Genomic DNA, 15000 nt, shown 5'->3' on the forward strand with positions numbered 1-15000 from the left:
CTTACAAACAAAGATATTACTTTGCTTACACGGATGTATCATTAAAACATTTTTTTTTTGTTTTAATTGATCTTCATGAATATATTTACACTAGTTCTGTCTTGGCAGAATATTAGCATACCGTCTTTGATTAGACAATGCAAGGCTACTGAGTTTTTAATTATAAACAAACAAAAATGTACAGGTCAAAACACTGAATTGAAAAAGGTTCACTTATACAAATAACAGCAATTCTATCTCACACACACACACACACACACACACACACACACACACACACACACACACACACACACACACACACACACACACACACACACACACACACACACACACACACACACACACACACTGGGACAATGTTCTCAAACAGTCAGTCCTTTCAGTTCAAATGTGCCTTGAATAATAGGCATATCAAATCTTCAAATGATTTTGAACTCCAGATCCAGGCTCAGCTGTTGCGACGAGAGCCCGTATAATCTTGTGCTGAAGGTCTTCTGTTTATGACTCTACGCAGAGATAAAGGTAGGACTGAATGGTGTTTGACAGGTGAGTTCAGCATCACGGCTGGTTCATCTTGGCAGCTTCAGCTTTAATGAGAGAGATCAACTCCTGATTGATCAGGAACACAAAGCGAAGACCTGCAATCTGGACAAAAACAAACACAGATGTGCTTTATTCAGGATGTTTATTATCCAATAACAGTATCAGATTAGATTTTTTTTTTTTTTTGTCAATCATATTCATTCATTAATGTCATTTCAACAGTTAGATCCTCAATAATATACACATCTGGTTAACCAGCTACAAAAACTATATGACATTGCTGAAAACAAAGGCAAAATCAACTAAATATTGCTATTTTTAAAGGGGTGGTTGAATATGATTTGACTTTTCTAACTTTAGTTAGTGTGTAATGCTGCTGTTGCAGCATAAACAACATCTGCAAAGTTACAACGCTAAGTTCAAAGCAAAGGGAGATATTTGCTTTTAAAGAAATTGCTTTTTAAGGACTTCAACAAACGGCTGGTAGGGACTACACCACATTCCTCCCGGGTTAGTGACATCACCAACCCTAAAATGTACATAAACTCCGCCCCCTGAACACAATTTATAGATGAAGACAGAATATGCTAATCAGTGACTAGAAGATAACTGCACATAAATTCATCAACTAACCATTCAGAAATGTTGCTCTACATGTTGTCACTTCTTGAGTCTCTCCATCATCCTGACTTCGGTTTTAACAAAAAAGGCTAAAAGTTTTTGAAATTTTCAGTGCATGTCTGTGTGACGTAAAAGGAGAGCTGTTGTAGCTCCGCCCCCTGTGCAGGGAGCAGCAGCTCATTTGCATTTAAAGGGACAGACACAAAAACGGTGCGTTTTTGCTCACCCTCAAAAAGTAACAACTTTAACATGCTATATAAAAATATCTGTGGGGTATTTTGAGCTAAAACTTCAGAGACTTATTTTACATCTTGTGAAAAGGGCATTATACCACCCCTTTAACAGCTGTAATTATGTGACTCAAATGCAAGTGTATCCGTCCATACCTCCATCACAGAGTTGTTATTGAGTTTCCACTTGTTTCCAGATAAAACTGGTCGTCCGTCAATGTAAATGGGTCTCCGCCCTTCATTAGCGATGAAGAAATCTCCATTGTTTTTCAGTTTAATGATCCCTGGTGTTAGAAAACAAATATTATTTCATTTATTACAGTGTTCACATAACTCAATGCCACACAAAAGTCCTGGTGATAATAATTCAAAGCATCAAAATGTTTAAAATGACATGAATCGTCTGTGACATTAAAGCGGGGCTCAGTAGTTTCGGGATTTCTTCGCTGTATTCTCGCTTTTTGCTCGCAGGTTTCTCTCTAGAGCTCCCCCCACAGCTTCGGAATAGATATTTGACAACACTGTTGTAAAAACTCGTTGGCGATTCTCAGACACCAGAGGCTAGTAGATCAACGACATCAAAGCAGATGGGACATTCTTCAAAACGTCTTCATTCGGGGTTCGAACAGCGTGAGGGAGCGCAATAATGACAGCATTTTAGCAGATTTCTTTTGGCCGTAAAGCAGTTGTTTACATCGCGAGACCTGATATCACGCGATACTTCCTGACGCGGCGGCCGGCGGCCCAAAGTTGCAAGTGCGTATTTTCCGCTCTCGGGCACCAGGGGGGTGCGAAACGACCACCATTCAACCCGAAATAAGTAATATAACCATTCCAATGACTCCGAAGCTGTTCAGTTAAGGTAAAAAAGTTACTTAGTTCACCTTTAAACACTGGCTAAAATGATTATGTGCTTCAATGTAAAGTCACAGCTGACATGGAAAAAAGACAAGAAAAAGCTATGGAAAGTATGGACTATGGACTAAACTGAAAACCACGCTTAACAGACATGGCTGATGTTTTACAAGGATAACATCAGAAACATATGGCATACCAGCAGTAAACCTAAACGGGATGCTGTAATGGATAGCCAGTGAGGCCATGTGACACACTTGGACAGTTTAATATGTGCTGAAAAGTAGTCATTAAGTCACTCAAAAACATAATTCCCTCTCTTTTAAAAAAGTAACTAAAGTGTCGTTGTGATAGTTTAGTGAATAAGCTGTATAAGTTTAGGGGTGCAAAGCTATATTTAGCATAATATTTAGCATCCGGGAGCAGGACTGAACACATACAGACAAATGAAATGTTCAAATGAACAGTTCAATCATGAATGTCATTAATAATGATGTTGAATTGTCTAACCCTGTTTTCTGGAGATCTTCCATGCAGGTCCCTCCAAAGACAGATCCACGTCTATCTGCTTGTCTTTAGTAGCACGACCCAGTGTGATCTGAAACATGTCAATCGAGTTTGTTACTGGTCGTTTGTGGGTGAACTGTTCCTTTGAAAACACCTCACACTGCATTAGATGACTAAATAACAAAGCAAGTCACTTTTAAAAAGATAGCACAAAAACACATTTCAAGTGAAGCATTTGACAAAAAAAAAAAGTTTGATAGGTTTTTAGAACAATAGATAACGCACAAGTTAGTTCTGAGAAAAGCTTGTACAGCAATAGAGAGAAGAGAAGATATTTTGGTAGCACTTTATTTTACAGTCCTGTTCTGAATTTACATACGATGTACTTTACTATTATAGTAATCACAATAACGGTGTAAACACTACATACTAAACCAGAACCGAAAACTTATACAGTTACTTTACATTACTCAGAACATTCTTGTGCAATTATTATTATGTAGTAAGTGTCTTTAGTCGAAGACACTATCACAACTAAAAAGAGGTTTGAGTCTCCTTTAACCCTCTGGGGTCTGAGGTGTTTTTGGGGTCCTCGAGATGTTCTGACATGCCCTGACATTTGTGCTTTTTTCAGTTGCTTATTAACATATTAATGGTAAAGGTGTCATTACACTCTATTTAGCACAAACAGGGCTGGCGTAATATGTGGGCAACATGTATGTACATGTTTGTATTTTTGAGAGAATAATGTTTATGTATGGTTATTGTTTCTGAAATAAGGAAATCATATTTAAACAGTCTTTTTGTGGTTTACAGATACTATTCCATATCGCGATTAGAACAAAGCACTTAAGAATAAACAACTTACTATTCACAATCCTCAGCTGGATCCATTGCTCCTCGAGGTGAAACTAAACCAGCACTTCTGAGGTACATTTTCTAGGATTATTATTAAGATAGTATTCCTCACAGCGTCGCAAGACGACGTGAAGTACATGACCGATTAAACTTGACGTGTTTTATCGAGTTGATGTGGCGTTGACACGTTTGCATGGATTGCCTCAGATCATTTGCGTTTAATAGCGTGCGCTCTCAGTAGGCGTGTTCACATTAGCAGATAATCTCTCTCTTTTCATACAGATTACATAAACAGAGAATATTTGTTTTCGTTTTGAATTAGATTATTTAATAGTAGACACTTAAATGATTATAAAGATATATTGCTCATGCCTGGGTGAAAAGTATTCGCTGAGTTTTGTTTAAGTTTAGAGACTTGCTCCAGAAAAAACGGAGACGGAGAGGCAGAAAGCACACCCTGTTTATTTTCTTTATTTTACAAAAGCACAATGTTTTGTTTCGATCGTAAGTGGACACATAAAAAAGTAGACATTTTACAGCTTATTTTTTCATATTTCTTAAAGGGATACTCCACTTTAAAATGAAAATTCTGTCATCATTTACTCACCCTCATGTTGTTTCAAACCTGTATGAATTTCTTTCTTCTGCTGAACACGGAAGATATTTAGAAGAATGTCAGTAACCAGACAGTTTCTGGTCTCATTGACTTCCATAGTATATTTTTTTCCTACTATGGAAGTCAATGAGACCAGAAACTGTCTGGTTACTGATATTCTTCTAAATATCTTCCTTTCTGTTCAGCAGAAGAAAGAAATTCATACAGGTTTGAAACAACATGAGGGTGAGCATTTGATGACAGAATTTTCATTTTAAAGTGGATTATCCCTTTAAGTCTGTATGACGATAAAGTCTATTTTGCTGCTATGTAAAAATAAAATAAAAATCGACCTCAGAGGGTTAAAGTTCAGGTACAAGTCAATGCACTGATTTGACATATACCAAAGGGATCACAGAAGCACAATAAATGTTTACCATTCCTAAACACTTATAATGTCAAAGCACAATATTCCTGTGTTTAGCAAATGTTCACTGACCTCTCTAGACCTCATCAGATATCTGACCATTCGTCCACGTAAAGCTGCCAGCGTCTGATTATCAAAGTCTGGTGAATTCATGCCTGAAATAATTACATCACACAATTGCTTAAGTGATCACCATTCATCTCATGAGTCACAACCGTATTGAAAACGTCGTCACAAATCTGACCTGTGATGCTGTCCACTAACACCTGCCAGCGAGGAAGTTCCTGCTCCAGTTGTCTGATCTCACGCTTCTGATGTCTGTCTGCAATCATGAGCTCTATAAGACATGCAACATAACATGTCATAGACAGCCACAGGAGAGAGCATTCAAACAACTACACTGACACACATTAAAAACAACAAGAGGCTGTATGAAATAACTCACCATGCTCCAGGACTTCATCTCTGCTGTCCCTGATGAACAAGATACATGATCAGAACCAGAGAGTCACACATGATTACCACAAAAGGCTGCAAGGGAGCCAATGAAGCAACACATTATGAACCAGAATCTGCAGGTTTTCTGCAGGTCAAAACCTTGCATTTTAGCACTTCCAGTTCCATCGTTCTGAAGTCAATGGGTTTTTTTTTAATGGGTTTGTGGTTAAATGCCTGAAAAAAGTTCTGTGGTGAACACAAGCTCAAGATAGTTATAAACTGTATTCTAATACCCTCTTTGTGATTTGTTTTTAAAGCTTTCACTTGTCTTCAAAAAACATTAAACATCATCAAACCAAACAGGTAAAGTCATCTTACACACAAATCCACTTTTACATCCTTGGTGTGTTTATAATCACACTCTTACCAACTATTTTAACTCAAACTTTCAAGGAAAATATATTTAAATAAACAGTTGTCAAAAGCTTAGTTGAAGTCAAGCGACCGTATTGTGGTTCGTTTATAGCCTACGTTCGGCTTCTTACTTCTGCCGATTGTATTTCGTTTCCAAATTAAAGTTGTGTTCATTTGAGAAGAAGTTTATCATCATGAGAAAAATGTGTAAGAATCACAAACTTTAGTTTATTCCTGCAATAATCCAAAAGCTAATAGGAAAAATCCTATTGGGTTTTGTCGCGATAAACCAGGGTGATGCAAACTTATGGGTTGGCCTAAAAAAATACATCATCACTGCAGCGCTCTATTAAGAACTAATGTTATGTAAACTTTTGAAAAGCACAAGGAGTAAAATACTTAAAGGCAGGGTCAGCAGTTTAAAAAAAATAATAAAAAATTCAATTTTTTTTACAACTTTCTTTATATACCAATACATAATTAAAATGTAAGTACTCTGAAAAAGAGAATCGCTTTCGTTAAAAATTCATTCGTTCCGAATGGAAATAAGTAGCTGTTTATTGCGCCCTGAGAGGACTACATACACTTGATTTTTATGCTCTCTTTTTCAGAGTACTTACATTTTAATTATGTATTGGTATATAAAGAAAGTTTAAAAAAATTTGGAAAAATTCTTTTTGTAAAAAACTGCCGACCCTGCCTTTAAATGTGCAAAGCGGAATATGCTAAAACCCAAAGAATACTTCTCTTTTTAGGCATATGTTAGGGTCCGCGTACAATGTGCGTTACGCAAAATCTCGTCATCAGTACAACACGCACATACCGTAAACATGGATGAGAGATTGTGCAAAGAGGTTAGAAAGTAGCCGTACTTGTACAACTCTAGCCTAAGAGATTAGAAAGCTGTGCATATGGGTTATAATTTGTGACAAAACATTGTGTAGACAGTGTGCAAACGGCTGTGTGCACGTTAGGGATGGGCATTCGATTAAATTTTCTTAGTCGATCGTCGATTAATCATTAATATTTTTATATTGAAATTCATTATTTATTTAACTTTTTATAAATTAAAAATGCAATGAAAATACAAAAATACAGTTTGTTTGTCCTCGATGAGATCTTTATTACAAGAAGATCAACTTGTGGCAGTGAAACTGGACGTTCGGTAGACTTGAAGATATGCCCTGCGGTGCTCTAAAACAGCGGAACCTGCAGCTGCGAGCAGGCGTTCTTAAACAGAGACCAATGGCCACTTAATCCGTTTTCTGTGATCGGATAGCTATCCGATCGTGAAAAGACCAAATGTAAATGCCCTCCGAAACGCATTCGAGACGGATTTAAATCCGATCGCTCAAACCACTTCAGGAGGAGATCTGAGACGCATTCCAGACGAAACTGGACAAGAGTAAATGCATCTGGTTGTTGAAACCACATATGTAAATTTGACTTATCCCAAAAATGCTAAGAAATAAACGTGTGGGAGCGTGTTATAGGCTATATGTCATGTTATAGCCAGATATGACGACGCTACTTCAACACTCATAGATGAGCATCTATTCATCAAGCCAACGTGCAAACTATCGCAAATCAAAGTGAAAGTCATTCATCAACACACAATCATCTTCATTAAATGTAAAGAACCGAAATGATCTTACCAGGGCCACACCATACCTTACCATACCAACAATATCTTGTTGCGGTCTTTGATTTAGAAATTTTCGCTGACGATCAATAAAATGCAGCTCATATCAGTTGCTTTCGGTATCGTGCAACAATTTAAATATAGCGCGGGAATTCAAGATCGGATTTATGTCCGTTTTGCAAAAACACATTTATGTGACCAGGTGTAAATGGAATCGTTTGGATAAATCAGATGATCTGAGAAAACGCATGAAGTTCCCATAGAACTTCTGCACCAGTCTACTGATTTCTGTTGAGAAAGATAAGCATGTTGACATGATCTGGGATCAGATGCGACCGCAACCTGGTGACAGCCAGTCCAGCCGCCGAAAACACCCGCTCTGAGGGGACTGACGTTGCCGGGATGCACAGGTACCTCCGCGCTAAAATTAATTCCATTGCTTCAAGACTCACACTACGCAACGCAACCTGCATTAGTTTAATCGATAACAAATAAACGTGATTGACGAAATTCTTAACGATCAATTATCGATCGTCGATTAATCATGCCCATCCCTAGTGCACGTGCACATCTAATGGAGAATACTTAGAAAGGCTATGCGTACAACTGTGCATGTATGCTAGCATGCACGTAAAAAAGGAAGTATACTTTGTCTGGTGGCTTTAATTTGCACACTGGAGGAATAAGTGTTACTGTGAAGTATTATTTGTCAGTAAACTCAAAACACATGATGGTATGTCGATAGGGGAGTTGAAAAAATGGTTCTTACTTGAGTTTGGCATCATCAACCACCTGCTCTGCATCAGAGAAGTTCAACACTTGCTCTCCTTTAGGCAGAGGTTGAACTAGAAACAAATCAGATGAAATTAAATGACAGCGATCAGCACAAGCAGGATCATCAGACCGAGTGACATTTAACAGCATCTCACCGCTCTGATCCTCCAGTAAATAATACTGCTTCAGCAGCTGCCAGTGCACCAGCAGATTCTTAGCAGTGCGTGATGGGTAAAACACATTTGGGTGCTTGTTCAGCAAATCCTGAAACACCTCCAGCTTAGGCTGACTGCTCTACTCACAAACACGAGGCAAGGATCAATTACATTTGAAGTAAACAGAACAGAGACATTTAAAACATTTATAAAATCTAGAAAGCATTCATTGCTACATATCATCAAATGCATGGGATTAAAATGCAGATGTCATTTGCTCACAGAGATGATCTTGGCGAGCAGGGCCTCCTCTGTCTGGCTGAAGAGAGCTTTACTCTGGATAGCAGCGATGGCCTCTGGGTGAAGCTGTCTCATGGCCTGCCACGCCAACCTGAGGAACAGACAAAACCCTTATAAAAAAATTAATGGACATTCAGATTCTAAGATCAAGTAAAGAGTAAAAAAAAAATAAAAATAAAAAAAAAAACTCTTTCTTTATTTACTAACCCTCATATCATTCCAAACCCTTCCAGACAACAAAACCTGAGGACTGTTTTACATGCAAAGCGGTAAAGACTCACTGGAGGGAAAGTTCATCTGTGTAGGATCTAATGATTCTTAATAGCAACCTCTCTGTGTGTGTGTGTGTGTGTGTGTGTGTGTGTGTGTGTGTGTGTGTGTGTGTGTGTATGTGTGTGTGTGTGTGTGTGTGTGTTGCTTCAAGAAAGCAAACATACATCTGTGGTTTTCTTAATACTTAGAAATTGCCTTTGTACCTACTTGACTCTCATTTGAAATTTTAATATTTTGTAATACAAAATAAAATTCATTGCACCAATGTTATGCAACTTTTTGACACCTGCCATCAACTTTATATATGTTTGTATGCACGTACAGTGAGGAAAATAAGTATTTGAACACCCTGCTATTTTGCAAGTTCTCCCACTTGGAAATCATGGAGGGGTCTGAAATTGTCATCGTAGGTGCATGTCCACTGTGAGAGACATAATCTAAAAAAAAAATCCAGAAATCACAATGTATGATTTTTTAACTATTTATTTGTATGATACAGCTGCAAATAAGTATTTAAACACCTGTCTATCAGCTAGAATTCTGACCCTCAAAGACCTGTTAGTCTGCCTTTAAAATGTCCACCTCCACTCCATTTATTATCCTAAATTAGATGCACCTGTTTGAGGTCGTTAGCTGCATAAAGACACCTGTCCACCCCATACAATCAGTAAGAATCCAACTACTAACATGGCCAAGACCAAAGAGCTGTCCAAAAACACTAGAGACAAAATTGTACACCTCCACAAGGCTGGAAAGGGCTACGGGGAAATCGCCAAGCAGCTTGGTGAAAAAAGGTCCACTGTTGGAGCAATCATTAGAAAATGGAAGAAGCTAAACATGACTGTCAATCTCCCTCGGACTGGGGCTCCATGCAAGATCTCACCTCGTGGGGTCTCAATGATCCTAAGAAAGGTGAGAAATCAGCCCAGAACTACACGGGAGGAGCTGGTCAATGACCTGAAAAGAGCTGGGACCACCGTTTCCAAGGTTACTGTTGGTAATACACTAAGACGTCATGGTTTGAAATCATGCATGGCACGGAAGGTTCCCCTGCTTAAACCAGCACGTCAATGCCCGTCTTAAGTTTGCCAATGACCATTTGGATGATCCAGAGGAGTCATGGGAGAAAGTCATGTGGTCAGATGAGACCAAAATAGAACTTTTTGGTCATAATTCCACTAAACGTGTTTGGAGGAAGAAGAATGATGAGTACCATCCCAAGAACACCATCCCTACTGTGAAGCATGGGGGTGGTAGCATCATGGTTTGGGGGTGCTTTTCTGCACATGGGACAGGGCGACTGCACTGTATTAAGGAGAGGATGACTGGGGCCATGTATTGCGAGATTTTGGGGAACAACCTCCTTCCCTCAGTTAGAGCATTGAAGATGGGTCGAGGCTGGGTCTTCCAACATGACAATGACCCGAAGCACACAGCCAGGATAACCAAGGAGTGGCTCTGTAAGAAGCATATCAAGGTTCTGGCGTGGCCTAGCCAGTCTCCAGACCTAAACCCAATAGAGAATCTTTGGAGGGAGCTCAAACTCCGTGTTTCTCAGCGACAGCCCAGAAACCTGACTGATCTAGAGAAGATCTGTGTGGAGGAGTGGGCCAAAATCCCTCCTGCAGTGTGTGCAAACCTGGTGAAAAACTACAGGAAACGTTTGACCTCTGTAATTGCAAACAAAGGCTACTGTACCAAATATTAACATTGATTTTCTCAGGTGTTCAAATACTTATTTGCAGCTGTATCATACAAATAAATAGTTAAAAAATCATACATTGTGATTTCTGGATTTTTTTTTTAGATTATGTCTCTCACAGTGGACATGCACCTACGATGACAATTTCAGACCCCTCCATGATTTCTAAGTGGGAGAACTTGCAAAATAGCAGGGTGTTCAAATACTTATTTTCCTCACTGTATGTGTATTGTATGTATGTATATATATATATATATATATATATTAGGGCTGGGTATCGATTCAGATGTTACAATTCGATTCGATTTCGATTCTAAATTTGATTTCGATTCGACTCAATGAATATATATTTAATACAAATCCTATATATATATATATATATATCTATTTTAAAAAAAAGTGAACATAAGTTTACAAGTGGTTAATTAATTTAAAAGAAATTAAGAGCTACAAACCTGTATATTAAACTCTTTATTTTAGGGACACTTGGGTACATTAAACAGTTAATTACTTAACTTAAATATACAAGCTTTATAAAAATGATCATTCTAGAAGAAAATTTCAGATGGCACTTAGAGGCTTTTGCATCTGAACTCTCCATATATATATATATATATATACACACACACACACACACACATTTGAGCAGTATTTATTTTACAAAACATTTATTAAAATAATTAATAATAAAAAATAATTATTTAAAAACAGAAAGTATAGTTGGTGGAGTTAGGTGACAAGCCAGAATGGTTAGCAACTGAGGAAGCTTCTTGTAACAAGACTTCATTAGCGGCTCTGCTTAATAATCCCATTAAAATTGATGTAAAAAATATAAATGGAAATATAGTTATTTCTAACTTAAAGTGTGGAAACAAATTAAATAAAATATTTGAAAACAAATCGGACATCGGATAGCTTCGAAGAGCTATAGAACAATAGGTATATCTTTTCTGATACTATTATGAAATAGTATAATAACGTGGAAAACATTCTTGAAATTATGTCGTTTTGTGTTTTGTGGAAGCCATTAGGGTTTGATGACAGTTTTGTAATTTGCCATTAATGTTTAAAACAGGGCTTATAGCTATGTAAGTCAAAAACTCACTTTGATATGACAGGGTCATACAGCAGAGCGTACCAGCGCTCCTGGATCTCCCGCAGTGTGAAGCGACAGCTGAATTTCACCCCCAGATGAACTGACGTGAGATCTGTAGTCTGAACATAATGTACATGTAACTTCAGTTCATCTCTGAACTAGTCAGCTTCTAAGCGCACTCAAATCTGAGAGCTGACCTGTAGGACAGCATTGATGAGCAGCAGGTCATCCGTGGGTTTCCAGCGGCCCAGGTCTTTGGTTATCTGTAACGGCTGCTTGTTTTTCTTCATTCGTTTGGACATCGATGAAGGAGTGATCACCATGGTAAGAGGAGGCGTGAGAGAGCTACCGGACTTTAAACCCTGTGGTTCAGAACGAACAACAACAACAACAAATCAAAGCACGTTCAATGAAAACGAGTTTATCATCACAGACACTAAACAATTTCGTAAGTATTGAGAAAAACACCGTCACTGAATATAAACCCGTACTGACTGCATATATTGCACCTACCTTCAAAATAAATGAAAGGGAATGACATATAACTTATTATATAAATGATTCAATTATATTAAAAAAAGAAAAATCGTACAGTAACACAAGACATGCTACTGCAGCCATGTAGGATATGTGTTGCCTGGGACAATTGTTATCAGGTGCAGTTTAGGCCGTAATTTAAATGTTACCACTTACATAAAACTTTCTCACATTCACATGAAATAATCGCATAAGTGCACAACACACAAACATGCCTCGGATATTCACATTCACTCTCACACACTTCCACTACGGCTCAGAAGTTTGGAACAAGAAGAAGTGTCTTATGCTCACCAAGGCTGGATTTATTTAATCAGACATACTGTAAAAACAGTAATATTGTGAAATATTGATGCAATTTAAAAGTGTTTTCTATGTAAATATATTTTAAAATGTAATTTATCCCTGTGAATCTTCAGCATCATTACTCCAGTCTTCAGTGTCACATGATCCTTCAGAAATCACTCTAATATGATGATTTGACGTTTCAATGTCTCGATTATTGTTGCTGCTCAGTTATTAATAATGATTCTTATTACTGTCAATGCTGAATAGTGTTTGCTATTGAATATTTCTGTGGAAACGATGATACTTTGTTTTTCAAGGATTATTTAATGATTAGAAAGAACAGCATTTATTTGAAAAAACATTTTTTGTAACATTATAAATGTCTCTAATGTCACTTATGAACATTTTAATGTGTCCTTGCAGAATAATATTTTTAAAATCTTATCCCAAACTTTTAAATGGTAGTGCATCAGGGTTTAGACAAAATTAAGGAACTGTTTTCAACATTAATAATAATCAGAAATGTTTCTTGATCATCAAATCATCATATTAAAATGATTTCTGTAGGGTCATGTGACACTGAAGACCGGAGTAATGATGCTGGAGATTCACACACAGATATAAATTACATTTTAAAATATATATTAAATGTTTTAATTTGTAATAATATTTCACAATATTTTTGATCAAATAAATGCAGCCTTGGTGAGCAGAAGAGACGACTTTCAAACACATTAGAAAACTATAATTATTACAAACATTTGACTGGTAGTGATTAACTCACGCTTTTCAGTCTCTCTCTCGCCCATTTTCAGAGGTCAATTATACAGTTTAGTGATGCTTGACCAGAAAATGATACGATTAACCACAATCAAATATTCCTTAGAGTTATATAATGACATACAGTAACCTTCATTACCTTCTTCTTGTCGCTGGATGCAAGGTCACTCCCAGGGCATCTGATTGGCTCAATGACGGGCTGACCTTTGACCCGACTGGTAGATTTCGCGAGGCTACTCTCAACCAGTTCATCATCAAACTTCTTTCTCTTTATTGATCTACAATATAATGACAAGACACCTTTGATTCACAATGACATGTACAGTAGCAGTAGTGAAGCAGACGGTGGGAGATGAACTCTCGTGACCTGGAGGAGCTCCTGCGTTTGGGAATCATTCCCGCTCCACTGAAGGCCTGAGCAGCGGTTCTCTTCACACCAGTGGCCTCCTCGTCCTCAGACCTGCTCTGTGAAACCATCGGCCCGACCGACGCTCCTGCAGCCGCGACAGACGAGATGCCCGCCTTTACGTCTACAACACATCACATTATCAAACAGAATGCATAAACTCGCTGGGAGCAAGGATAGATAGTGATCATAGTAATTATTCAACACATCCGGTCAGCTTTTCAATATTTTAGATGCCACTGACCCCCCACATATGTTAAATAAGCTAATTGACATTTTTTTTTCTCAAGACTTTTCCATAGACCTTCTGTCACTCCCCGGAGCCCAGTTTGAAAACCCCTGACGTACATCACAGAAAATATCTGATTATATGAAATTGCTAACAAAAAGGTGTCCTGTACAGCAGAATTACAGTCAAACTGTAGGCTATCTATTATAGATCCAGCAAACGTACAAAAAGCTCAGACTTATAACATATTAATGTTATTCCTCTGTTAATATCATGTTCATGTTGACTTACCTTTCTCCATGATCAGCTGATTAACTCTCAGAAACCCGATGAATCATGAATACTGAACACAGACACAGACAGAGAAGAGTATGAACACCGACATACACAACACACACTATTAATACAAGTGCATCGTTAGAAAGACACTATAATAAATCGCTTATTTGTATGTTAAAAGTGTATTATATAACTTAATTGCTTTGTAAGCTCTAACAGCGACAATTGTTGTTTCAACCATGACACCAAAACAAGACATTTAGACATCAAAAATCGAGAATTAGGGCGATGTATGTTTTACCTTTAGAATAGGTATCGCTGCGCGCGGACTCTGAATAATATAATATACTATAAAATTCTAATATTACGCAATATGTTATTCTTATATTTGATAATCAAAAAAGAAGCAACGAGGCTAAGCTAACTGGAGGCTTCTGTGGAGTTTGGATCGTTTCCGGGTTAGACCGGAAATGTCGTTCCAGAGAGCAACAAATCTCTGTCCAAAGTTACCAAAGACTTGAAATAACTGCACTGATTGTGATACATACACAGTAAATGTAATGTATTGTTAATGGCGCTAAACTGTAGTGATAGGAGAAACAAAGCTTTTTGAAAACCAACGATTCACTCGAAGCGCTAAAACCACCACAGTTTAGCGGCGCCTGTGTGTAAATGCAACGAAAACTTATCTCAAACATGTATAATGAATCATCATGACATCTTTTACAAACCAATAGCAAATGTTTTCAAGACAGCATAATCTATTAAATACAGTCTACAAATAATTAATTAATAATCTTTAGGGTTGTGTTTTAGTCCTGTGGGTTTTTTCATGTTTAATCCTTCTGCTTCTGACATTTTAAAATGACAGAAGATTTTGAAGGTTGCAAAAAATGACATACAAAGGATCCAAAAGGGCCTGCAGTTGGGCAGGAAAATATCAAATGCAGACAAGACCCTTCACATGTATTACTGTGAGGCGGTCTTTGTGTATGCACACATGCAGCTCCCAGGAGCTGTTGAAGACATGACGGTAAGTTGATCTATT

At 37.7% G+C, this 15000-nt stretch overlaps 1 protein-coding gene across 2 annotated transcripts; it reads right to left on the bottom strand.

Annotated features, from left to right (window-relative positions):
* Nucleotides 1-140: 140 nt before the first annotated feature.
* On the bottom strand, nucleotides 141-14420 carry mcrs1 (microspherule protein 1). Of its 2 annotated transcripts, XR_014625840.1 has the most exons (16): nucleotides 14254-14413; nucleotides 13965-14016; nucleotides 13406-13568; nucleotides 13178-13316; nucleotides 11631-11795; nucleotides 11443-11552; nucleotides 8345-8453; nucleotides 8063-8201; nucleotides 7903-7978; nucleotides 5085-5113; nucleotides 4884-4976; nucleotides 4712-4794; nucleotides 2763-2850; nucleotides 1554-1681; nucleotides 325-648; nucleotides 141-237 (listed from the first exon to the last, which is right to left on the bottom strand). XR_014625840.1 is itself a non-coding variant. In XM_084394853.1 (15 exons), exons 2-15 carry the CDS (start codon nucleotides 13972-13974, stop codon nucleotides 562-564), a joined length of 1419 nt encoding a protein of 472 aa, XP_084250979.1. In that variant the 5' UTR covers nucleotides 13975-14016; nucleotides 14254-14420; the 3' UTR covers nucleotides 141-561. The 2 variants fall into 2 exon arrangements, 1 of the variants encoding a protein (XP_084250979.1); XM_084394853.1 differs by having other exon boundaries at nucleotides 141-648; nucleotides 14254-14420.
* Nucleotides 14421-15000: the final 580 nt, after the last annotated feature.

Source organism: Rutilus rutilus, assembly GCF_951802725.1.
Source record: "Rutilus rutilus genome assembly, chromosome: 22".
Lineage (NCBI taxonomy): Eukaryota > Metazoa > Chordata > Actinopteri > Cypriniformes > Leuciscidae > Rutilus > Rutilus rutilus.

Bases quoted from the DNA above. Each gene is read 5' to 3' on its own strand.
- mcrs1 (XM_084394853.1), bottom strand. The intron at 4,977-5,084 runs GTGAGTTATTTC...CATGTCTTATAG, and splicing joins AGATGAAGTCCTGGAGCATG to AGCTCATGATTGCAGACAGA. The intron at 1,682-2,762 runs GTTAGACAATTC...TTCTAACACCAG, and splicing joins GAAGATCTCCAGAAAACAGG to GGATCATTAAACTGAAAAAC.